Source organism: Zalophus californianus, chromosome 3, assembly GCF_009762305.2.
Source record: "Zalophus californianus isolate mZalCal1 chromosome 3, mZalCal1.pri.v2, whole genome shotgun sequence".
Lineage (NCBI taxonomy): Eukaryota > Metazoa > Chordata > Mammalia > Carnivora > Otariidae > Zalophus > Zalophus californianus.
In genome coordinates this window covers 141335017-141359951 of record NC_045597.1, presented here as the reverse complement: position 1 = coordinate 141359951, position 24935 = coordinate 141335017, and the positions used below count along the sequence as shown (strand labels likewise).

General features: G+C 38.7%; 1 protein-coding gene across 1 annotated transcript in view; it reads left to right on the top strand.

Annotated features, from left to right (window-relative positions):
• Positions 1–24935, top strand: part of TTN (titin) — a 271518-nt gene that overhangs the window by 176351 nt on the left and 70232 nt on the right. Inside the window, 49 exon segments of the mRNA XM_027590660.2 lie at positions 400–568; positions 666–932; positions 1032–1298; positions 1388–1666; positions 1760–2168; positions 2274–2398; positions 2779–3045; positions 3788–4057; positions 4146–4448; positions 4543–4845; positions 5088–5275; positions 5364–5478; positions 5585–5869; positions 5969–6120; positions 7022–7169; positions 7321–7498; positions 7963–8084; positions 8175–8462; positions 8575–8871; positions 8994–9180; positions 9613–9728; positions 9824–10123; positions 10320–10619; positions 10713–10818; positions 10917–11113; positions 11197–11502; positions 11598–11876; positions 12474–12773; positions 12885–13187; positions 13303–13668; positions 13983–14285; positions 14420–14719; positions 15169–15465; positions 15568–15852; positions 15948–16241; positions 17561–17860; positions 17959–18267; positions 18352–18542; positions 19007–19436; positions 20625–20933; positions 21062–21210; positions 21290–21322; positions 21416–21545; positions 21635–21934; positions 22030–22347; positions 23278–23574; positions 23687–23986; positions 24076–24390; positions 24491–24639. Of these exon segments, the coding sequence (XP_027446461.2) occupies positions 400–568; positions 666–932; positions 1032–1298; positions 1388–1666; positions 1760–2168; positions 2274–2398; positions 2779–3045; positions 3788–4057; positions 4146–4448; positions 4543–4845; positions 5088–5275; positions 5364–5478; positions 5585–5869; positions 5969–6120; positions 7022–7169; positions 7321–7498; positions 7963–8084; positions 8175–8462; positions 8575–8871; positions 8994–9180; positions 9613–9728; positions 9824–10123; positions 10320–10619; positions 10713–10818; positions 10917–11113; positions 11197–11502; positions 11598–11876; positions 12474–12773; positions 12885–13187; positions 13303–13668; positions 13983–14285; positions 14420–14719; positions 15169–15465; positions 15568–15852; positions 15948–16241; positions 17561–17860; positions 17959–18267; positions 18352–18542; positions 19007–19436; positions 20625–20933; positions 21062–21210; positions 21290–21322; positions 21416–21545; positions 21635–21934; positions 22030–22347; positions 23278–23574; positions 23687–23986; positions 24076–24390; positions 24491–24639 (12201 nt within the window).

The window sequence follows — 24935 nt, the reverse complement described above, 5'->3', positions numbered from 1 at the left end:
GGTTTGGGCCATATGAAATTGCTATGTTCTTAGGCTAAGAACAAATATCTGCAATTCCATATGTCTCATTAACTACCATTGGCAAGTCAACTTTGAGTCTCCATTTACACATCCGGAAAAAAAGGACTTAGTCTGCATGATATCTAAAGCCCTGAAAAAAAAAACTTATATGATCCCATTATCTTTAATAACAGCAGCTCACTTAACAATAACTGAAGAAGTTTGTTCTTGCCCTTTTGGGTTTAGGTTATATTTGTATTTACCACTTTGGTTCTTCTTCACACCATAGTCCTGTTGGCTGTTTTCAAAAAAACCTCAGAATCCTAATTCCTCTTAAGGACACATATGTGAAGGAACGATAAGAAAACTGATAAAAGTATCTATGTATCTCAAATATAGGTTCAGTGGTTTAAAGATGGTGCCGAAATTAAAAAGGGCAAAAAATATGACATCATATCTAAGGGAGCAGTGCGTATTCTTGTCATCAACAAATGTCTACTGGATGATGAAGCAGAATATTCCTGTGAAGTAAGGACAGCAAGAACTTCTGGCATGCTGACCGTACTGGGTAAGAGTGCAGTCTTTCTTTACAGAAGTATATGTTTTGGGAAAAAAAAAATAATTTTCAGTTTAACTCAATGTTGCTCTCGTTGCTCTTCTTGCAGAAGAAGAAGCTGTCTTTACAAAAAATCTTGGCAACGTTGAAGTTAGTGAAACAGACACTATAAAACTGGTTTGTGAAGTCTCCAAGCCTGGAGCAGAAGTGGTTTGGTATAAAGGGGATGAGGAGATCATCGAAACAGGAAGATACGAAATCCTTACTGATGGACGAAAGAGAATCCTGATCATTCAGAACGCTCATCTTGAGGATGCTGGCAACTACAACTGCCGACTCCCAAGTTCTCGAACTGATGGCAAAGTCAAAGTCCATGGTATGAAAATTACAACAAGTCATATTTTAAGAATTCATACTTGATTCTTTTAAGGTAGAAATGCTGAGCTTTTAATACCTTGCAACGTCTCCTTTCCAGAACTTGCTGCCGAATTTATCTCAAAGCCTCAAAACCTTGAAATACTTGAAGGAGAAAAGGCTGAATTTGTCTGCTCTATATCAAAGGAAAGCTTTGAAGTCCAGTGGAAGAGGGACGATAAGACACTTGAATCTGGAGACAAATATGACATCATTGCTGATGGCAAAAAGAGGATGCTGGTTGTGAAAGACGCCACATTACAAGATATGGGCACTTACGTGGTCATGGTTGGAGCCGCCAGAGCAGCAGCTCACTTGACAGTAATTGGTACATTTGTTTTTGCTTCTTGGGTTTGCTTACATTTGTCTCTACTTTGGTCCTTCTTCTTACTCTTAAGAATTGTTGGTTGCTTTCAGAAAAACTCAGGATCATAGTTCCTCTTAAGGACACTCGTGTAAAGGAACAACAAGAAGTCGTCTTCAACTGTGAAGTCAATACTGAAGGTGCCAAAGCCAAATGGTTCAAAAATGAAGAGGCCATCTTCGATAGTTCAAAATACATTATTCTCCAAAAAGACCTGGTCTACACCCTCAGAATTAGAGATGCGCGATTAGATGATCAAGCCAATTACAGTGTGTCTCTGACCAATCACAGAGGTGAAAATGTGAAGAGTGCTGCTAATCTAATAGTAGAAGGTAAGTCACTTATGTGGAATTAACAAGAGTTTTTAAATCAGTATCTATTGTGAAAATAGTTCAAGTCAACATTATTCTTCTCCTTTACAACAGAGGAAGACCTCAGGATTATTGAGCCTCTAAAAGATATTGAAACAATGGAGAAGAAAACGGTCACATTCTGGTGCAAGGTGAATCGCCTCAATGTAACACTGAAATGGACCAGAAATGGTGAAGAGGTGGCTTTTGACAACCGTGTTTTATACAGAATCGATAAATATAAGCACTCTCTAATCATTAAGGACTGTGGCTTCCCAGATGAGGGTGAATACATGGTCACCGCTGGACAAGATATATCTGTTGCCGACCTTCTGATCATAGAAGCCCCGACAGAATTTGTAGAGCACTTAGAAGACCAGACAGTCACTGAGTTTGATGATGCGGTCTTCTCCTGCCAGCTCTCCAGAGAGAAGGCAAATGTGAAATGGTACAGAAATGGGAGAGAAATCAAAGAAGGCAAAAAGTAAGTGAAAGCCTCTGAAGTTCTATTTCTGTAACTACCTGTTAATTGCTTGACAATTTAGTGATCATTATGCAAGCTAACAAATAATTCGATCTCCTCTCTTAGATACAAATTTGAGAAAGATGGAAGTACACATAGACTCATTATAAAAGACTGCAGGCTGGATGATGAATGTGAATATGCTTGTGGAGTAGAAGACAGAAAATCTCGAGCCAGACTTTTTGTGGAAGGTACACACTGAGTGAAAGGACAATTTTGATATTAGTACCAGTTTTTATTTTTTTTTACTTTGCTTTTTTTATTATATTAATCACCATACATTACATCATTAGTTTTTTATGTAGTGTTCCATGATTCTTTGTTTGCGTATAATACCTAGTGCTCCATGCAGAACGTGCCCTCTTTAATACCCATCACCAGGCTAACCCATCCCCCACCCCCTCCCCTCTAGAACCCTCAGTTTGTTTTTCAGAGTCCATCGTCTCTCATGGTTCATCTCCCCCTCCGATCTCCCCCCCTTCATTCTTCCCCTCCTGCTATTAGTACCAGTTTTTAAAGGTGATTAACCCAAATATGAACATGTTTGTATTCATTTTACATTTCTTTTCAGAAATCCCTGTTGAGATCATCAGGCCTCCCCAGGATATTCTTGAGGCCCCTGGTGCTGATGTTGTCTTTTTTGCTGAGCTCAACAAAGATAAGGTGGAAGTTCAGTGGCTAAGAAATAACATGGTTATTGTTCAGGGTGACAAACACCAGATGATGAGTGAAGGAAAGATACACAGGCTACAGATTTGTAATATTCAACCTCGTGACCAGGGTGAATACAGATTTATTGCCAAAGACAAAGAAGCCAGAGCTAAGCTTGAACTGGCAGGTAAATCCCTTTCTTTTATTTTCAAATATCCTCACAATATCACAGATAACTGTTAAGTTTCAGATTTCACAATTAATGAGTTGATGCTTGTGAGAGCCTTTTATTTCTGCTAGGCTCTATCCACGTGTAACTTTTCTAATGTCTCTTACCACAAAGTGTCCTGAGTAAGAGGTCATTGATAGCATTCTTCTTTATATGCTAGAATCTTGAACAGGTGCTGGCACATGGTGGCTGTTCATTAATTCCTAGAATTAACATATTGCCCTGAAAGTCATCCCCAAAACGCAGACCTAGAGAAAGCTCTGGTCTCTTCTATTTTCCAAACCCCTCTGGAGCCTCTTAGGTCTGTTCTCATCCTGACTCTAGCTTCCAAGACATCCTAGTGGGTTGTCATTCTGAAAAAGCCATTATTGTTTCCCTTGTACATAAAAATTTTATCTGGTTTATCTTGAACTAAGTATGACATGCTTGCTTTATAAAAACAAACAAACATGTTTTGTACTATATTTAGTTCTCTATTATTTTTGGCAAAGAAAGGAGATTTTATGGTTTTAGATCATTCTTAATCCTGTTTTCAAGTCTGACAATTCGCAAAGAAGCTCTCTCTCCTCTAAAGTTATTGTGCTATACTTCCAAGGTTATGTAACCAATATTTGCTAACAAATACATAGTAAAGAAGCTATGGTGTAGCTGGACTATAATACATAACTCAAAAGCATTCACATGTTCTTTTTCTCACTAGCTGCACCTAAAATCAAGACAGCTGATCAAGATCTTGTGGTTGATGTTGGCCAGCCTCTGACAATGGTGGTGCCCTACGATGCCTACCCTAAAGCAGAAGCTGAGTGGTTTAAAGAAAATGAACCTCTATCTTCAAAAACGGTTGATACGACAGCTGAACAAACTTCTTTCAGAATTTTAGAAGCTAAGAAAGGAGACAAAGGAAGGTATAAAATTGTGCTTCAGAACAAACATGGAAAAGCAGAAGCATTCATCAATTTAAAAGTTATTGGTAAGCCCTTGCATCGCTTGGACTCAATTGGCAAAGCACAATTAAAAGCATGGTAACACACTAAAAAAATTTTATACGTGAATTTCAGATGTTCCAGGGCCAGTACGTAACTTAGAAGTGACAGAAACATTTGATGGTGAAGTAAGCCTCGGCTGGGAAGAGCCATTAACTGATGGTGGAAGCAAAATCATAGGTTATGTTGTTGAAAGACGTGACATCAAAAGGAAGACGTGGGTTCTGGCCACTGATCGTGCAGACAGTTGTGAGTTTACTGTCACTGGACTACAAAAAGGCGGAGTTGAGTACCTATTCCGTGTCAGTGCAAGGAACAGAGTTGGCACTGGTGAACCAGTAGAAACTGACAATCCTGTAGAAGCAAGGAGTAAATATGGTAAGAAGTTTTTAAGTAAATTGGAAACGATCTTATCTTTGCTTTTATCCCTGATTTAACCCAAAGCCATGTTTTCTTCTGTAATGAAATCCAGATGTGCCAGGCCCTCCTTTGAATGTAGCCATCACTGACATAAATAGATTTGGGGTCTCACTGACATGGGAGCCACCAGAGTATGATGGAGGAGCTGAGATCACAAACTACGTTATTGAATTAAGAGATAAGACTTCTATCAGATGGGACACTGCCATGACAGTAAGAGCTGAAGACCTGTCTGCAACTGTCACTGATGTGGTGGAAGGACAGGAGTACAGTTTCCGGGTCAGAGCCCAAAACCGAATTGGAGTTGGGAAACCAAGTGCAGCCACACCCTTTGTCAAAGTTGCTGATCCAATTGGTAAGCCCATCAAAAAAAAAAGAAATAATTACTTCATGAAATCTAGAAATTAGGCCTATTAAAATAAAGTTAATGAAAAGGTAGAATATCAAAAAGATGTGAACAAAATCACAGAAATCCAGACAGTGCCTACTTAATTCAGTGAATTCAGAAAACCTAATATTTTAATGGTGATGGTAGAAATTATACATTAATAAATTACTGAATTAAATGGTGTGCTCCAACTCTTTCTTCCATTCCAGAGCGACCAAGTCCTCCTGTGAACCTAAATTCCTCAGATCAGACTCAGTCATCAGTTCAGCTCACATGGGAGCCTCCTCTGAAAGATGGAGGAAGCCCAATAGTGGGTTATATAATTGAGCGATGTGAAGAAGGCAAAGATAATTGGATTCGTTGCAATAAGAAACTTGTCCCTGAACTGACTTACAAAGTAAGGAATTTGCATCTATAAAAATATTCAGTGTATGACCATGGACTTAAATGTACGTGTTTTTACAAATATTGATTCATAACTTTAGGTTACTGGATTACAAAAAGGAAATAAATATTTATATCGAGTATCTGCAGAAAATGAAGCTGGTGTTTCAGATCCATCTGAAATTCTTGGTCCTCTAACTGCTGATGATGCATTTGGTAAGTGGATATTTTGTTTTTAGATTTGGGAATAGCACATAGCTACTTGGGGAGAGGGGCGGCTTAAATACAGTACTGGAGACTCATTAATTTTTCTTCTTGGTAGTTGAACCAACAATGGATCTAAGTGCATTTAAAGATGGTCTGGAAGTTATTGTCCCGAATCCTATCACAATCCTGGTTCCAAGTACAGGCTATCCAAGGCCAAGTGCAACCTGGTCTTTTGGAGATAAAGTACTAGAAGCAGGGGACCGTGTGAAAATGAAAACCTTATCTGCCTATGCTGAACTTGTCATTTCTCCAAGTGAACGTCCAGACAAGGGCATTTATACACTGAAATTAGAAAATCGTGTGAAAGCAATTTCTGGGGAAATTGATGTCAGTGTAATTGGTAAGGAGCTAAACTTTTGTTATAAAAGGTGATTTGACAGTATTAACAAATATTGGTTCAAGCTATTACCTATATTGATTTCTGACTGCATTTTCTCAGCTCGCCCAAGTGCACCCAAAGAACTGAAATTTAGTGACATAACCAGAGACTCAGTACATTTGACTTGGGAACCACCAGATGATGACGGAGGAAGTCCATTAACTGGATACATTGTTGAAAAGCGAGAAGTCAGCCGGAAAACATGGACTAAAGTGAGTTTTGAGCAGCAATGCACCAACTCCAGAGAAAAAGAGCGGGGGAAAGCCCAGCATGCTGGGATGCCATGCAAAGTTTATATGGTTTCACTTTGCCTTGCTGAAAAAGAACCAAAAAGTTTTTTAGATGCCTTGATGCTGATGCTTCCTGTGAGGTAGTTCAACCAAGATTTGGTATAATTGCCTTATTTTGTGCCTTACCAAATTTTCTCCTAAGTTTACAAAAAAATAACCTATTCATTTGGTACCTGATAAGTACCCAATATGGCCTATTAAGCTATAAGCGATTCTAAGGACACTAAGTACCTGATTCCCTGGTGGTCAGACTTCTCACTCCACTAGATTATTTTAGTTGGCCCAATCTACCATTTTTTTCTCCTCAGTTTATTACTGTTATTTACTCATTACTCATTATTGTTTTTTACCTTGATTTAGAACCATATCTCTAGGGGCACCTAAGTGGCTCAGTCATTAAGCATCTGTCTTCGGCTCAGGTCATGATCCCAGGGTACTGGGATGGAGCCCAGCATTGGGCTCCCTGCTCAGCAGGGAGCCTGCTTTTTGCTTTCCCTTTGCCCCTCCCCCTGCTCATGCTCTTGTGAGCGCTAAAAAAAAAAAAAAAAAAAAAAACTTCAAAATCATGTTTCTAACAACCAACCTAGTGAAAAGAATCAATACCTTTTTGCCACCTTTTTAATGTGTATAGACTATGAAAGTTTCACCTTAATATAGTAAGGTTTAAATATTATGTTTCCCCTGCAACTTTTTCTCTAATATGAAATAATCTTTATCGTTCAAAAACAATTTCTATTTGTATCCCTCCCTGCTCATGATAAAAATCTTTTTGACTCAGGGAAAGCGTTTTTTGGAAACAAGTAATTGTATTTCTTTGTCCCAGGTTATAGACACTGTGACTGACCTAGAATTCACAGTTCCTGATCTTGTTCAAGGAAAAGAGTATTTATTTAAAGTCTGTGCTCGTAACAAATGTGGCCCTGGAGAACCTGCATATATTGATGAACCTGTAAATATGTCAGTTCCTGCAAGTGAGTACATTCTTGATTTCTTATCTAGCCTTTTATTACCATTTTTGCTTTAATACCTGGAGTTGAAGTTATGGGGGAAAGGCACGGGTTGGCAATATGGAGATTTCATAGCTGACCTATCTAAGACTGACTCTCTTTAAAATGTTTATAGCGGTACCTGACCCACCAGAGAATGTTAAATGGAGGGATCGAACAGCCAACGGCATCTTCCTAACATGGGATCCACCTAAGCATGATGGTGGTTCACGCATCACAGGCTATATAGTTGAAAAATGTCCACGTGGCTCTGATCGATGGGTTGCCTGTGGAGAACCAGTTGCAGAAACAAAGTAGGTTTTTAGAATTATTATTTTTATATTTATTTTATATTTATATTTTAATTTTATAATTTTATAAGTATAATTATATAAAAATATAATTTATATGTTTTTCTATTTTATTTTACATTTATACTTAATATCTATATTTTATATATATTATTTTAGTTATTTTATAAATATAATTATGGCACACAAGTAAATGTTTCATCTTACCCACTAAAATGAGTGTTTTTCTTTTAGAAAATCTGTTACTTTTTTTTCACTGAGAATTCCCCTGGTGTGCCTGTCCAATTTTTAAAAGTGCTGCTGAACTTATCCCCCTTCCAAGGTTTTCATTAGTTACAATACTGAAGCAATCCAGAATTAATTTAAGGAGTAGTATTCTATCAAGAGTAGGTATGAATTTTAGAAAGATTATGAATACTACAGATTATGTGCATTATAGTAAAATATCCTATTTTGTTTTCTGATAGAATGGAAGTGACAGGTCTTGAAGAAGGCAAATGGTATGCCTACCGTGTGAAGGCCTTGAACAGGCAAGGCCCTAGCAAACCAAGCAAACCCACAGATGAAATCCAGGCTGTGGATACACAGGGTACGTATGTTGGGGTTTTGTGTTATTAACCAGGCCTCTGCCTTTAATTCTTTTGAACTTGCTAACGTAAATAATCTTTTCCAATTTTAGAGGCTCCAGAAATTTTCCTCGATGTGAAGCTCCTTGCTGGTCTCACTGTAAAAGCAGGAACTAAGATCGAACTTCCTGCCACTGTAACTGGAAAACCTGAACCTAAAATAACTTGGACAAAGGCCGATAAGCTTCTGAAGCAGGACAAAAGAATCACCATTGAAAACGTTCCTAAGAAATCCACAGTGACTATCATGGATAGTAAGAGAAGTGACACCGGCACATACATCATCGAGGCTGTGAATGTCTGTGGTCGGGCCACTGCGGTGGTGGAAGTGAACGTCTTAGGTGAGTGAGGCTGTCATTTCAAAACTGGGCAAACTCATTGCAGTTACTTTTTAAAATCAAACAGGATGTAAAAAAAAAATTTTTTTTCCTGAGTGTGTAATGTCCTCCACAGACAAACCTGGACCACCAGCCGCTTTTGACATCACAGAAGTAACCAATGAATCATGCCTTCTAACATGGAACCCACCACGTGATGACGGTGGATCTAAAATCACAAACTATGTTGTGGAGAGAAGAGCGACTGACAGTGAAGTATGGCACAAGCTCTCATCAACTGTCAAGGATACAAACTACAAGGCAACCAAACTAACACCCAACAAAGAGTACATCTTCAGAGTTGCTGCCGAAAACATGTATGGTGTTGGTGAACCAGTTCAGGCCTCTCCAATAACAGCTAAATTTCAGTTTGGTAAGTTTCTCATTAATCCATTGGCCAAAATTTTTTTAAAAAGATTCTCGTGTCAAACTTGGATTTGGGTGTCATATTTATATATAGGACATGTAACACTTATATCATTATCCTGCCTATAGATCCACCTGGACCTCCAACTCGCCTAGAACCTTCTGATATAACTAAAGATGCAGTTACTCTCACATGGTGTGAGCCAGACGATGATGGTGGCAGCCCAATCACTGGATACTGGGTTGAAAGATTAGATCCTGATACTGATAAATGGGTCAGATGCAATAAGATGCCAGTAAAGGACACAACATATAGGTATGTCCAATATCTCCATCAAGATGTTAAGATAGCAGTATATATGATTTTTTATTCTTTAGCATTCCTTTTGATATACATTCTTATATATTACCATAAAATTTTAAATTATTTTTATATTTTGTGTTACCACATAATTTCAAAAATGATATAAATTACATTCAAGGACACATTTCTTAATTTCTTTACTATAAAATATTGGCTTTCTGTGAGTTGCAAAGTGGTCTTCCAGTATGTTATGAGAATGATCACTATTATAGATACTATAATTACATTGGTACATTTGACCAAATCTAAATTTATAATGAAATAATTTCAGTTAAATTTCGGTATCAGTTTTTTACAATTTAAACAAATTATCCCCTTCTGTGTAAAGTACACAGAGGTTTCTGCTGATCATGGTATCCAATTCATACTTTGTTCCTAATTCAGAGTGAAAGGTCTCACCAATAAGAAAAAATACAGATTCCGTGTGTTGGCTGAAAATCTTGCTGGACCTGGAAAACCAAGTAGATCAACTGAACCAATCTTAATAAAGGATCCCATAGGTATTATTTATATATCTTTCGGTGGTTATTTTGAAGCTTCCATTAATTCCTTTTTTGACAAACCTAAATAATTGTTTTATTTCATTGGTTTGCAGATCCACCATGGCCTCCTGGAAAACCAACTGTGAAAGATGTAGGCAAAACATCATTGATGTTGAATTGGACAAAGCCAGAACATGATGGAGGGGCAAAGATTGAGTCTTATATCATTGAAATGCTAAAGACCGGAACAGATGACTGGGTCCGAGTGGCTGAAGGTGTTCCCACCACTCAGCATTTGCTCACCGGTCTCATGGAAGGGCAGGAATACTCATTCCGAGTTAGAGCTGTGAACAAGGCTGGGGAAAGTGAGCCCAGTGAACCCAGTGACCCTGTGCTTTGCAGGGAAAAACTATGTAAGTCACTCTTGATGTTTAAGGTATATAAATTCTTCTAAAGTATAACTGAGAACTACAATATGAGAAAAATGAAAACCTCATCACTAGATTATTTCATCCTTGCTATATGTGATTTCCTGGTGACAAGAGAATTCAGTGAAGACTGAATGAATATTGGACAATAAAAAAATCGAATTCTCTTTTTCTTCCTTAGATCCTCCATCACCACCTCGCTGGCTTGAAGTTATTAATATCACAAAAAATACAGCAGACCTCAAGTGGACAGTTCCTGAGAAAGATGGAGGGTCCCCCATCACCAACTACATTGTGGAAAAGAGAGACGTGAGGCGAAAAGGCTGGCAAACAGTGGACACAACTGTCAAAGACACCAAGTGCACAGTAACCCCACTGACAGAGGGCTCTCTATACGTGTTCCGAGTTGCTGCAGAAAATGCCATAGGACAAAGTGACTACTGTGAAATTGAGGACTCTGTCCTGGCCAAAGACACCTTTAGTATGTTCTCTAACTTCATCTTTGTGACACCATTTGTAGTAGATTATCACTTTTCCCTCTGGTTTTTCTAACTATTGAATATTTTGCTTCTAGCCACCCCTGGTCCACCCTATGCTCTGGCAGTGGTTGATGTAACCAAGCGACATGTTGACCTGAAGTGGGAACCACCGAAAAATGATGGTGGACGACCAATACAGAGGTAGAATTTTAATTAATTCACAAAGAATAATTTATACTCCGCTAAAAATTCTTCCCTGTTTTCCCTATTAATGCTAATGAAATGCTTTATTTCAATAGATACATCATTGAGAAGAAAGAAAAGTTAGGGACCCGTTGGGTGAAAGCTGGAAAAACCTCAGGACCTGACTGTAACTTCAGAGTAACTGATGTCATTGAAGGAACAGAGGTCCAGTTTCAAGTTCGGGCAGAAAATGAAGCTGGAATTGGTCACCCAAGTGAACCCACAGAAATCCTGGCAATTGAAGATCCAAAAAGTAAGTAGTATCAGTTATCCGAAGGATACTGTCTAGAGCTTGATGATGAGATCACAGATGTGAGTTTTTCACTCTTCTTTCAGGTCCTCCTTCACCTCCACTTGACTTGCATGTGACTGACGCTGGGCGAAAGCACATTGCCATTGCCTGGAAGCCTCCAGAGAAAAATGGTGGAAGTCCGATTATAGGATACCATGTTGAAATGTGTCCGGTAGGCACTGAGAAATGGATGCGAGTTAATTCTCGCCCAATAAAAGACCTGAAATTCAAAGTTGACGAAGGTGTTGTTCCTGACAAGGAGTACGTTCTGAGAGTGAGAGCCGTCAATGCTGTTGGTGTCAGTGAGCCATCTGAAATCTCCGAAAATGTGGTTGCCAAAGACCCAGACTGTAAGAATAGAGTTTCCTTTATAATTAATAAAACAGGCTTTGCTTACACATTGCACTTTGACATATCTTTTTCTCCTCTTTTGGCTATCTTACAGGCAAGCCAACAATTGATATGGAGACTCACGACATTGTGGTTATTGAAGGTGAAAAGTTAAGCATTCCCGTTCCCTTCAGAGCTGTCCCGGTTCCAACCATTAGTTGGCATAAAGATGGCAAAGAAGTCAAAGCAAGTGACAGGTTAACAATGAAGAATGATCACATCTCTGCACACCTTGAAGTTCCCAAGAGTGTCCATGCAGATGCTGGAGTTTATACCATTACGCTGGAAAACAAGCTCGGCTCAGCAACTGGCTCAATCAATGTCAAAGTCATAGGTAATCATTCTTTGATGAAATACCAGATTTTCTTCTTCATGTGTTAGGAAAATTAGTTAACTTTGCACTGTTAGTATAAAGGGTTTCATGAGTTGGCTACTTCCAGATGATTTCTTTCCTGTGTGAGAAGCAAAGCAATTATAGAGGTGAAATTGCCAGTTAAATTCTGATTAAACTAAGTTATTTCTGTTGTAATTAACTGTACTTAACTGGCATGTTAAGTACAAAATAAAAGATAGAGTATACCCAAAGAATGTTTAAATTGCCAATATTCATTTGTTAATTGTATTTGCATTTGTCCATAGTGTTTTCACCAGGATCAGTAACATTTTCTACCCCATCCCATGCGGCTGTTTTAAAAAATTTGTGCGGGGAGGGGGGCAACTTTGCTTGGAACAAAGACTCAGGGGGGCTGCTGACATTTAGTAATTGGGATCCAAGGATGCTAAATGGCCTGCAGTGTAAGGGGTGGGGGATACGCCAATACATCAAAGATTATCCCACCGAAAATGTGGATAGACCCACTTAGAAAAAGAGTGTACTATATAACAGGTTGACTTTTCATCTTAACAATAATAATCATTTTATTTTTAATAGGCTTACCTGGACCATGCAAAGATATTAAAGCAAGTGACGTGACCAAGAGTTCCTGTAAATTAACATGGGAACCTCCAGAATACGATGGTGGAAGCCCAATCCTTCATTATGTCCTGGAACGCAGAGAGGCTGGGAGAAGGACATATATACCAGTCATGTCTGGTGAGAACAAACTGTCTTGGACTGTAAAAGATCTCATACCAAATGGTGAATACTTCTTCCGTGTTAAAGCTGTCAACAAGATTGGTGGAGGCGAATATATTGAACTGAAAAATCCAGTCATTGCTCAAGATCCAAAGCGTAAGTTTGGGCATGGATATAATATAGCTAGGAATTAATATGTAATTTTTTATTTTACAAAGATGGGTTTATATTATACACGTACATATTAAGTTTTTTCTTATTCTTCAGAGCCCCCTGATCCACCTGTAGATGTTGAGGTTCATAATCCTACAGCTAAGGCAATGACTATTACATGGAAGCCACCTTTGTACGATGGAGGGAGCAAGATAATGGGCTACATCATAGAAAAGATTGCTAAGGGTGAAGACAAATGGAAGAGGTGCAATGAACACCTAGTACCAGTCCTGACCTATACAGCAAAAGGACTTGAAGAGGGAAAGGAATACCAGTTCCGAGTGCGAGCAGAAAATGCTGCTGGCATTAGTGAACCTTCTCGGGCCACTCCTCCCACCAAAGCTGTAGATCCTATTGGTAAGTTTTGTTTCGTGGAGTTGCCATTTTCCCAGTGTACAGTAAAAGAGAATAATGTTTTATCAAATGTTTTGATCGCAATTGAAAGCAATTTCCATCTTTAATCTTTAAACAGATGCCCCAAAGGTCATTATGAGAACAAGCCTTGAAGTGAAACGAGGTGATGAAATAGCACTTGATGCAACCATCTCTGGGTCACCTTACCCAACTATTACATGGCTAAAGGATGATAAAGTCATTACCCCAGAAGAAATTAAGAAGCGAGTAGCACCCACAGTTAGGAGGAAGAGGGGTGAAGTTCAAGAAGAAGAAGAACCTTTTGTCCTGCCTCTGACAGAACGTTTGAGTATCGACAACAGTAAAAAAGGAGAATCTCAGCTACGTGTCCGAGATTCTCTCCGACCTGACCATGGCCTGTATATGATCAAAGCTGAAAATGACCACGGTATTGCCAAAGCTCCTTGTACTGTCTGTGTGCTAGGTAAGTAGGTAAAACTACACTTCTCCATGGAAGAAAGTCTCCATAAGAGTCTTAGTAAAACATAAGAAAGGGGTTTGGGCCAGGGGGAAGGGGGATAAAAGAAGTAGAAAATAGCTTCAGCCAGGGATCCTCAGCCCCATTTTTCCTCCCAGTAAATGAAATCAGCCAAACCTGTTGTTGGTTAGCTCATGTGATACAAAGACAGATGTAGGAAGAACAGAAGTTTACGTTAAAGGGGCATGCTGACATTGACATTTTCCACTGCAACCACTTCTCTGCAAATTTTTAATCACTGCTGTCTTTCGAAATATCAGATACACCGGGACCACCAATCAACTTTGTATTTGAAGATATTAGAAAGAACTCTGTCCTCTGTAAATGGGAACCACCCCTTGATGATGGTGGCAGTGAAATTATAAACTACACTTTGGAAAAGAAAGACAAGACAAAACCTGACTCAGAGTGGATTACTGTCACTTCAACACTTAGACACTGCAAACACTCAGTGACAAAACTAATTGAAGGAAAAGAGTACCTCTTTCGTGTAAGAGCTGAAAATAGGTTTGGACCTGGACCACCATGTGTTTCAAAGCCACTTATAGCTAAAGATCCATTTGGTAAGGTTCTTTTAGCATCTACACTTTGCCTTTTTATCATATGCATGGGTATATACATTATCATAGCTTATGAACTTGAATTTTTGTATCATACTAGGGAACTAATTGAAATATGCAATTTTTTTTTTTATCAGAACCACCTGATGCACCGGATAAGCCCATTGTAGAAGATATAACCAGCAACAGTATGCTAGTGAAATGGAATGAACCAAAAGATAATGGAAGTCCCATCTTGGGCTATTGGCTTGAAAAACGTGAGGTTAATAGTACACATTGGTCTCGTGTCAACAGAAGCCTTCTGAATTCTTTGAAGACCAATGTAGAAGGCCTATTAGAAGGACTCACCTATGTCTTCAGAGTATGTGCCGAAAATGCAGCTGGACCTGGAAAGTTCAGTCCCCCTTCAGATCCCAAAACAGCACGTGATCCAATCTGTAAGTAATTTCTTACAAAGAGAGTAGGGTACAGCATGGTGACTATAATTAAGTCACTTAATTAAGTACTATATTATATGCTTGAAATTTGTTAAGAGAGTGGATCTTGAATGTTATCACTACCAAAAGAAGGATAATTATGTAAGGGGATGGAGGTATAAACTAACAGTGTGGCAATCATTTTACAATATATGTATCAAATCATTATGTTGTATACCTTAGACTTACAAAAAAAAAAAAGCAAGCAAAATACTAACAATGACTACAGACACATATTAAGGTTACAATGTAAAGTTTTAAAAATATCTGTATATACAATTTAAAAGTTTCACAAGACAGTACTTACCCATATTACATGCAATGCATTCTGGAAAAAGTGGATAGAGTAAGTTATTGTGCACTTTAAAAGCTTCAATGAGTTCTGATTTGTGTCTCTGCATTCATTCTAGCTCCACCAGGGCCACCTGTCCCAAGAGTCACTGACACAAGCTCTACAACTATTGATCTAGAATGGGAACCCCCAGCTTTCAATGGCGGTGGGGAAATTGTTGGCTACTTTGTCGATAAGCAACTGGTTGGCACAAATGAATGGTCACGCTGCACAGAGAAGATGATCAAGGCCCGTCAGTATACTGTCAAAGAAATTCGAGAGGGCGCCGATTATAAACTTCGAGTGAGTGCTGTCAATGCTGCAGGTGAAGGACCACCGGGAGAAACAGGACCTGTTACTGTGGCTGAACCACAAGGTAACTTAAAAGTTACATGAATAAGATTATGGATATTTTCTTTGTATGGGATTTTTTCCCCATCTTTCTTGGGCTAACGTATGACTGTTCTCTTTAAAACAGAGCCTCCAACTGTGGAACTAGATGTTTCTATCAAAGCTGGAATACAAATAATGGCTGGAAAGACTCTTAGAATTCCAGCTGTGGTAACTGGTCGTCCAGTGCCTACCAGAGTATGGACCATAGAAGAAGGGGAGCTGGATAAAGACCGCGTTGTCATAGAGAACGTTGGAACCAAATCTGAGCTAATTATCAAGAATGCATTGAGAAAAGATCATGGCAGATATGTGATTACAGCCACCAATAGCTCTGGTTCCAAATTTGCAGCAGCCAGGGTAGAAGTTTTTGGTAAGGAATGTTACATGGATTTTCATAGGGTTTTCCTAAGTGATACAATCTATCGCATTGATTTTTATGTTGGTTTTTTTATTATTATTTTTCAGATGTTCCTGGACCAGTTCTTGACTTAAAACCTGTTGTAACAAATAGAAAGATGTGTTTACTTAACTGGTCTGATCCAGCTGATGATGGAGGAAGTGAAATTACAGGATTCATTATTGAAAGAAAAGATGCTAAGATGCATACCTGGAGACAACCGATTGAGACTGAGAGATCTAAATGTGACATCACGGGTCTCATTGAGGGGCAAGAATATATGTTCCGTGTGATTGCCAAGAACAAGTTTGGCTGTGGCCCTCCTGTTGAAGTAGGACCAATTCTTGCAGTTGATCCACTAGGTAAAAGAGGTTTTCATTGTGTTTTCTTTGTGTTTGCTTCTAGTTATGTCATTCATTTATTGAGCCTTATGGCTTCAAACTCCCCAACAGTCCCATGTTCTATAGCTAGAGAGTGATAAGAAAGGTAAATCTAATAACTACTAGCAACTTTAAGAATACTGTACTTGCTAGAATTTCAATGTAATTTGTGGCTCACTGTAATGTTTGCACAAATCCATGCATGATTTTGTGTACTGAAAAACCTGAATCTACTGAAGCTTAGCAATAACCTAAAAATAGAAATACTACATCTCTGCAATTCATTTAATACTTTAGTAGTTAAAGGCAATTCACTATTTTCAGAAGATTACAGGATAGACAACAGCCTTATGATAAATGCCTTAGTCTTCCTTTAGCCCTCAAGTAGTCTCCACGCTGGAAGGATACGGAGACCCAGAATCAGAAAAGCCACCAGAGAACAGAAATCTAACCAAAGGAAATCTCCTTAAGCAATAGGAACAAATGTGAAACCCTAAAATTGCACATACTTGGAAATGCATCCTGACACCCCATCCAAGAAAGCAAAATCTGTGAGGATGACCCATTCCCCAAGAAACAGAGGCATTATTCCTCCTCCACCATCACCTCCCTACCAACCAAAAAATAAAATTACATCCTCACTGTGACAGCTCATCTCAAATATGTCCGCTGTAGGTCAAGTTGTACCAGAGGTATCAGAACAGAGCTGAGCTTCCACCACAAAGCTCAGCTTCTGGTTGCAATAATAATCAACAGGAGAGGATTAGGTCTAGTTTTAACATTCACACTTATTCTTTGTTTTGTCCTTTGGGCACAAAACTACAGCAGCATTACATAAATTCTCTTTCCACTCCATTTTAAACCCACACTTGGAGGCAATTTGGTTCGAAGTTTGTTCAGGAGACCTATGCACTGTCTGTTAATAAAGGAAACACTTTGATCTCAGCTGGTCATCCAAAGCAAAACTTCACAACCTTCTCTTCTACTTCATTAGGATTTGAAGCTTTCCCAGTGACAGAGGTGTAAAAGATCTAAAAATGGTAAAAATAACAAAAGCATACATGCCCTTCAATTTACTTTTAATCAACAATTTTGACTGTAAAGCTTACTAAGAAAAATTGTGCCTATTATGAATGCCTCTCATTCTGGTAACTGATATGTTTTCAGAAGGATTTTAAAGATGGATGTAAGGTTATGCCAAACAGAAACCTATTTTTCACATAATTAATTTGAAGTGAAATACTCTCTCTTACATGAATATTTATTTGATGCTTGTCATTTCAACTTGCCTCTGGTTAAAGGTCCTCCAACATCTCCTGAGAGGCTCACATACACAGAAAGGACGAAGTCCACTATAACCCTTGACTGGAAAGAGCCCCGCAGTAATGGCGGCAGCCCCATCCAAGGCTATATCATTGAAAAACGGCGTCATGACAAACCCGACTTTGAAAGAGTTAACAAGCGACTCTGCCCAGCCACATCTTTTCTGGTTGAAGATCTTGATGAACACCAAATGTATGAATTCCGCGTCAAAGCTGTCAATGCAATTGGGGAAAGTGAACCATCCCTGCCTCTTAATGTGGTCATACAAGATGACGAAGGTGTGGAATCTGAGCCTGATTTTAGTGCACTTTATGTTGCTGCCTTTATCTCATAGGTTGAGCATGACTTTTTTTTTTTCTTTCCCTTCTCTTTGCAGTGCCTCCAACTATTAAGTTGCGCCTGTCTGTTCGAGGAGACACTATTAAAGTTAAGGCAGGAGAGCCTGTTAACATCCCCGCAGATGTGACAGGCCTTCCAATGCCTAAGATTGAATGGTCCAAGAATGAAACTGTGATCGAAAAACCCACTGATGCACTTAAGATAACCAAGGAAGAAGTATCCCGAAGTGAGGCAAAGACCGAGATTATCATTCCCAAAGCAGTCCGGGAAGACAAGGGCACTTACACCATTACTGCTTCCAATCGCCTGGGCTCAGCGTTCCGAAATGTTCATGTGGAAGTATATGGTAAGGGACCTGCTTTCTTAGCTCAAAACGAAGTCCAGTGTCTAAGAATTGTCTTCTCATTCTCCTCTCTGGGTTCCTTTCCAGATCGTCCATCACCGCCAAGAAATCTTGCTGTTACGGATATTAAAGCTGAATCCTGCTACTTGACATGGGATGCCCCTCTAGACAATGGTGGCGGTGAAATCACCCATTATATCATTGACAAACGTGATGCAAGCAGGAAGAAAAGTGAATGGGAAGAAGTCACCAACACTGCTGTAGAGAGGAAATATGGGGTAAATTAAATGTTTTCTTATACACATTAAAAGGACACGACTCTGAACACCATTCTGGCATAACCTTGGAATTTAATGATTAAACTCAAAACTGCACATAAAAAGATTTATCGTAGTTTCTAGCACCATGCACGTAAGGCCACGTGGTAAATACTGTTTGGTAAACCAAGCCTCTTGAGAGATCCACTATTAGGTACAATAAATACACATATTCTTATTTTTTAAATTTAAATTCAATTAGCCAACATATAGTACACATTAGTTTTTTATGTAGTGTTCAATGATTCATTACTTGCATATGCTTTCTCCACATTTGAGTCTATGTATTTTTAAACTACATATTTACGTAATTTTAATAGATTTCTTTTTATAGTCTTCCCTAGGAAAAGAACTTGAATTTTAAAATAAGTGAAATCAACATAAGTATGTTGTTTTTAAGAAATCACTATTCATCTGATTTCTAGGTCTGGAAACTTATCCCCAATGGTCAGTACGAGTTCCGGGTTAGGGCAGTGAATAAATATGGAATCAGTGATGACTGCAAATCAGATAAAGTTGTCATTCAAGATCCCTTCCGCCTTCCTGGGCCTCCGGGAAAACCAAAAGTTCTGGAGCGCACCAAAGGGTCAATGCTAGTGAGCTGGACTCCTCCTCTGGACAATGGCGGCTCTCCAATTACTGGCTACTGGCTAGAGAAGAGAGAAGAGGGAGGTGCCTACTGGTCACGTGTTAGCCGAGCACCAATAACCAAAGTGGGATTGAAAGATGTGGAATTTAACGTTCCCCGCTTGATTGAAGGTGTTAAATACCAGTTCAGAGCAATGGCAATAAATGCTGCAGGAGTTGGTCCTCCCAGTGAACCATCAGATCCAGCTGTTGCAGGAGATCCTATATGTAAGTATGCTTCCATTTCTGGAGTTTACAAAGAGCAAGCCACTAAATGGATAATTCTGCTCTTAAATTTCTTGCATTTTTTATGCCAAATTATTTATTAAAGTAAAAGCCCCATACTTAGAGTATCAGAAGTACATATATGTGTGTATACGTTTAGATATACATTCACACTACACACACAGCTATATGTGTGTATACATACACACATGTATACACATGTAAAATCATATAGTTTTTAAATTGTTGGCTTAAGCCTATCACAATGATAAAGACCCTGGACTATAGGCTCCTCTCTGTTCCCATACCCCTAACCCATTAGATACTATGAAAATTATCTCCCTCCCTAAAGAGACCCTCTAGTTGGGAGTTCAATGAAAGGAAAAATGTTAACTTTTCAATAATATATATTGACCAAAGATACAAGAGTCTCAAGCACAGTCCATGAGGTCAAATAAAAGAAAAAAAAATTCTTCCAAAAGATTTAGCAGATCAGTTAAAAAATTAAAATATGGCCTCAATGATTAATTATATTTGCTATATATCTGATTAGTCTGTCAAAAAAAATTCAGCTACTTGTTAAAAAGATTTAAAATGCTCTAAGTTCTATATGGAGCATATATATATATATATATATATATATATATATATATATAAAATGAACTGTTCATTCAGCAAGCTCGTATTGAACATGTGCTATGTGCAAGGAACTGTGCTAGGCACCAGAGAGGAAGAGCGAGGGTTCAAAAGACTTTCTATAATGGTAAAGCACTCTCAGGAACGTACAGGATGGTTACGCATCGACCTCATCCCTAAAGGGCATACATTAGTTTGTGTTCAAAGTTTTACCAGCTAATGATGAAATCATTTGTTTTTTAATTTTAAGGTAAATTAAGTTTTTAGTAGAGAATATTGCAGAGTCTCTTTAAAGGGATCTTAAAATAGCTTTTCACCAATTGTGTATAAATACAATATAGATCTACCTAGAGATCGTGTGTAGTCTTTTTAATCCCAGTTAGTTGTTTGCTTATTTTGTTTTCACATTAATGCAAAATGAAAAGAGACTATTTCTTATATTCTCTTCTCTGGAAGGTATTCTTTCAGATTTCCTACTTTAATATTTAGTAGATTAAATCTGGCATTCCATTGGCTTCAAAATTTGATACTTTTTCTTCTTCTTCTTCTTCTTAGATCCACCTGGGCCACCTTCTTGCCCAGAGGTCAAAGATAAAACAAAGTCCAGCATCTCTCTAGCATGGAAACCTCCAGCCAAAGATGGTGGCAGTCCAATCAAAGGATACATCGTAGAAATGCAAGAAGAAGGCAGTACTGACTGGAAAAGAGTAAATGAGCCAGACAAACTGCTAACCACCTGTGAATGTGTGGTGCCGAATCTGAAAGAACTCCGCAAGTACAGATTCAGAGTGAAAGCTGTCAATGAAGCTGGTGAATCTGAACCAAGTGATACAACTGGAGAGATCCCTGCCACTGATATTCAAGGTACTCATCTTTTACTGCATTTATGTATTCATTTGATCTGATTATGAAAGTAATTTCCCGAAGGTAAGCCACTTAACTTTTTTGAAAAAAGTAAGCTAAATCTTGTTATATTATTCATGGTATTGCAGAGGTACCAGAAGTTTTTATTGACATTGGAGCACAAGACTCTCTGGTCTGTCAAGCTGGCTCCCAAATTAGAATTCCTGCTGTCATCAAGGGACGCCCAACACCAAAATCATCGTGGGAATTTGATGGAAAGGCAAAGAAGGCAGTGAAGGTAAGAAAAATATAATTTTCTGGGTCTCCCACTGAATCACTCTAAGGAATATTAACACTACAATGATCTTTTCTAACAGGATGGAGTTCATGATATACCCGAGGATGCACAGGTAAAAAGAAAAAATTGAAGTGATTCAGAACATAGTTGACTGTGGTACTGCTCTTATCGCATCTGATGTATGACTACTGTTTTCTTTGTATAGCTGGAGACTGCTGAAAACTCATCAGTAATTATAATTCCGGAATGCAAACGATCTCACTCGGGTAAATACAGCATCACAGCCAAGAATAAAGCAGGACAGAAGACAGCACATTGCAGAGTCAAAGTCATGGGTAAGAGAGACTTTAAAAGTGACCACAGACTAAGAACAAATTATTTTAAACAAAGTGACATTGTTTATATGGTGACTTGCATCCAACAGATGTACCAGGACCACCCAAAGATCTGAAAGTCAGTGACATCACAAGGGGTAGTTGCAGACTCACATGGAAGATGCCAGATGATGATGGAGGAGACAGAATCAAAGGTTATGTTATAGAGAAGAAGACTATTGATGGAAAAGCCTGGACTAAAGTCAATCCAAACTGTGGAAGCACCACATTTGTGGTTCCTGATCTCATCTCTGAACAGCAGTATTTCTTCCGTGTGCGTGCAGAAAACCGTTTCGGTGTAGGTGCGCCTGCGGAAACCGTTCAGAGGACCACGGCCAGAGATCCAATATGTAAGTTTTTTTAAATCTGAGATTAAAATAGTTTCTCAAATTTGAAATATATTATTACAAACAATTCTTAATCCTTCCTTTACCTATTTTTAAAGATCCTCCTGATCCCCCCATTAAACTCAAGATTGGCCTCATAACAAAGAACACAGTACACCTATCATGGAAACCCCCAAAGAATGATGGGGGCTCCCCTGTCACCCACTATATTGTTGAGTGCCTTGCATGGGACCCTACTGGGAAAAAGAAAGAGGCATGGAAACAGTGCAATAAGCGTGATGTGGAAGAACTAGAATTTACTGTTGAAGACCTCATTGAGGGTGGTGAATATGAATTCAGAGTCAAGGCTGTCAACATTGCAGGAATCAGCAAACCTTCAGCCACTGTGGGCCCAGTGACTGTCAAAGACCAGACATGTAAGTCCCAGCATATTAACTGAGAATGTTCTCTTTAGGAATGCTTTCCTAGAAATTTAATATTAGTCCAAAGTAAAAAGAGAAATATCTGTACATCAGGAGGTTACTCTGAGTTGAGTGTGAACACGGGCATATTAATCGCTCATTCCCTCAACTTCTACAGAATTATCGTATTACCTTTCCCTTATTTGAAGGAGATGCTGTTTGGAATTTCCTTACTATAATTTTCTGCATGATCCTCAAAAGGGAAAGAAAGTAAGCAGTTATTTGCTTAGCAACTTCTGAGACCCACTTACCTTCACAATCAAGTTTCTTTTTCTCTAAGAAAAAGATACATCCATTTTAATAGATAAATCTAAATAGACAAATATGGTAATAATTCTTCCTCTATTATTGTTATCATCCCTATTGCTGTGTGTTTGTTCAGTTCTTCTAAAATTGGGAGGGTTGTAGTCACTACCCTCTTTGCATATTCTTCTACTAGATTCATGGAAAAAGGGAAAGTTGCTTTGCCTCTACTAGCAGTTATATTTCTTAGAAAGGGAGTTCTCTCAGAATAAAAATAGGAAGTCTTCTCATAACTCTGCATATTTAAGGAAATATGCATATATATTAATGGGAATACATGAAAGAACTCCTAAGCCTAAGCTACTACAATCTTCACTTCTCTCTGCCCTTTTTCAGTATCTACATGCAGTAAAAACACCAGGTAAGAGAGAGGCAATAGCTGATTACATAGCCACATGTAGGTCTAATAAAGGATGATGACTACATATACCTGCTCTCCAAACTGGTATAAAGTCAAATCTGTTCTTTATATTGGGCTGGGCTATGAAGCCTGCCTACAGTAGATACAAATAGCTTTATAGGCACTGTAAATTCTACTTTCTGTCACTAGTGACCACCTATTTTTTCTTTTAAATAATCTAGGCCCACCATCAATTGAGCTAAAAGAATTCATGGAGGTTGAAGAAGGAACCGACGTTAACATTGTGGCCAAAATTAAAGGTGTGCCATTCCCGACACTGACCTGGTTCAAAGCTCCTCCTAGGAAGCCTGACAACAAAGAACCTGTTCTCTATGACACCCACGTCAACAAACTGGTAGTGGATGATACTTGCACCTTAGTTATTCCACAGTCTCGCAGGAGTGACACTGGCTTATATACCATCACAGCTGTGAATAATCTGGGAACAGCATCAAAGGAGATGAGACTGAATGTCCTCGGTAAAGATAGCATGGTTTCATTAAAACTACATGTTTTTCTGTTCCTAAATATATTATTTGGCTTAAAACCATTCTTCTAATATTTTTTTTTTCCTTTTTAAAACCATTTTAGGTCGTCCTGGCCCTCCAGTGGGACCAATAAAGTTTGAATCTATTTCAGCAGATCAAATGACATTATCTTGGCTTCCACCTTTGGATGATGGAGGGTCTAAGATTACAAACTATGTAATTGAGAAGAGAGAGGCTAACAGGAAGACATGGGTGCGTGTCTCCAGTGAACCTAAAGAGTGCACGTACACAATTCCCAAATTGCTAGAAGGCCACGAATATGTATTCCGAATCATGGCCCAGAACAAATTTGGCATTGGGGAACCTCTTGACAGTGAACCTGAAACAGCAAGAAACCTCTTCTGTAAGTAGGACTATGTTTTACATATAAAATCACTCTTATCTGTTGTTTTTCATAATTTCTTAGAAATCAATGTGATTTCTTTTCCATAGCTGTCCCTGGAGCACCAGATAAACCAACAGTTAGCAGCGTGACTCGCAACTCCATGACTGTCAACTGGGAAGAGCCAGAATATGATGGAGGCTCTCCTGTGACAGGATACTGGCTAGAAATGAAAGACACCACTTCAAAGAGATGGAAGAGAGTTAACCGAGATCCTATCAAAGCCATGACTTTGGGTGTTTCTTATAAAGTGACTGGTCTTATCGAAGGTTCTGATTATCAGTTCCGTGTGTATGCCATCAATGCTGCTGGTGTGGGTCCTGCAAGTCTGCCATCAGACCCAGTGACTGCTAGAGATCCAATTGGTAAGCCTTGAAACCATTCCTTCTCCCCTTCCACCCACCCCCACCCCTGCAAAGTGCCATGGAAAAGTCAAGAATACGAATGTATACTGGTTCTTTCCAGCCCCTCCTGGTCCTCCCATTCCCAAAGTCACAGATTGGACTAAATCGTCTGTGGATCTGGAGTGGTCTCCCCCACTAAAAGATGGTGGATCCAAAGTAACTGGATACATCGTTGAATATAAAGAAGAAGGAAAAGAAGAATGGGAACAGGTAGCTAACTCTTGGCATTATGGAAATATATTATAAATAAGCTAAAAGTGTAGCTGTTATTCTGAATTCCATTAATTTCTATTTGTATTTTTATTAAGAAATCAGAAAAAAACAATTACAACTGATAATTCAAATATCTGTTATGTCAAAAATTCAATCGAAAGTTAAGTTATATTGCCGTTATTAAAAACACAATTCCTGGCAAGACCTTTCATTCAGTGTTTACCTGTAATATCTGATCCCCAAAACCTAATCTGGCAACAGTTTTCCCAAACAGAGTAGTTAAATATGCTGTT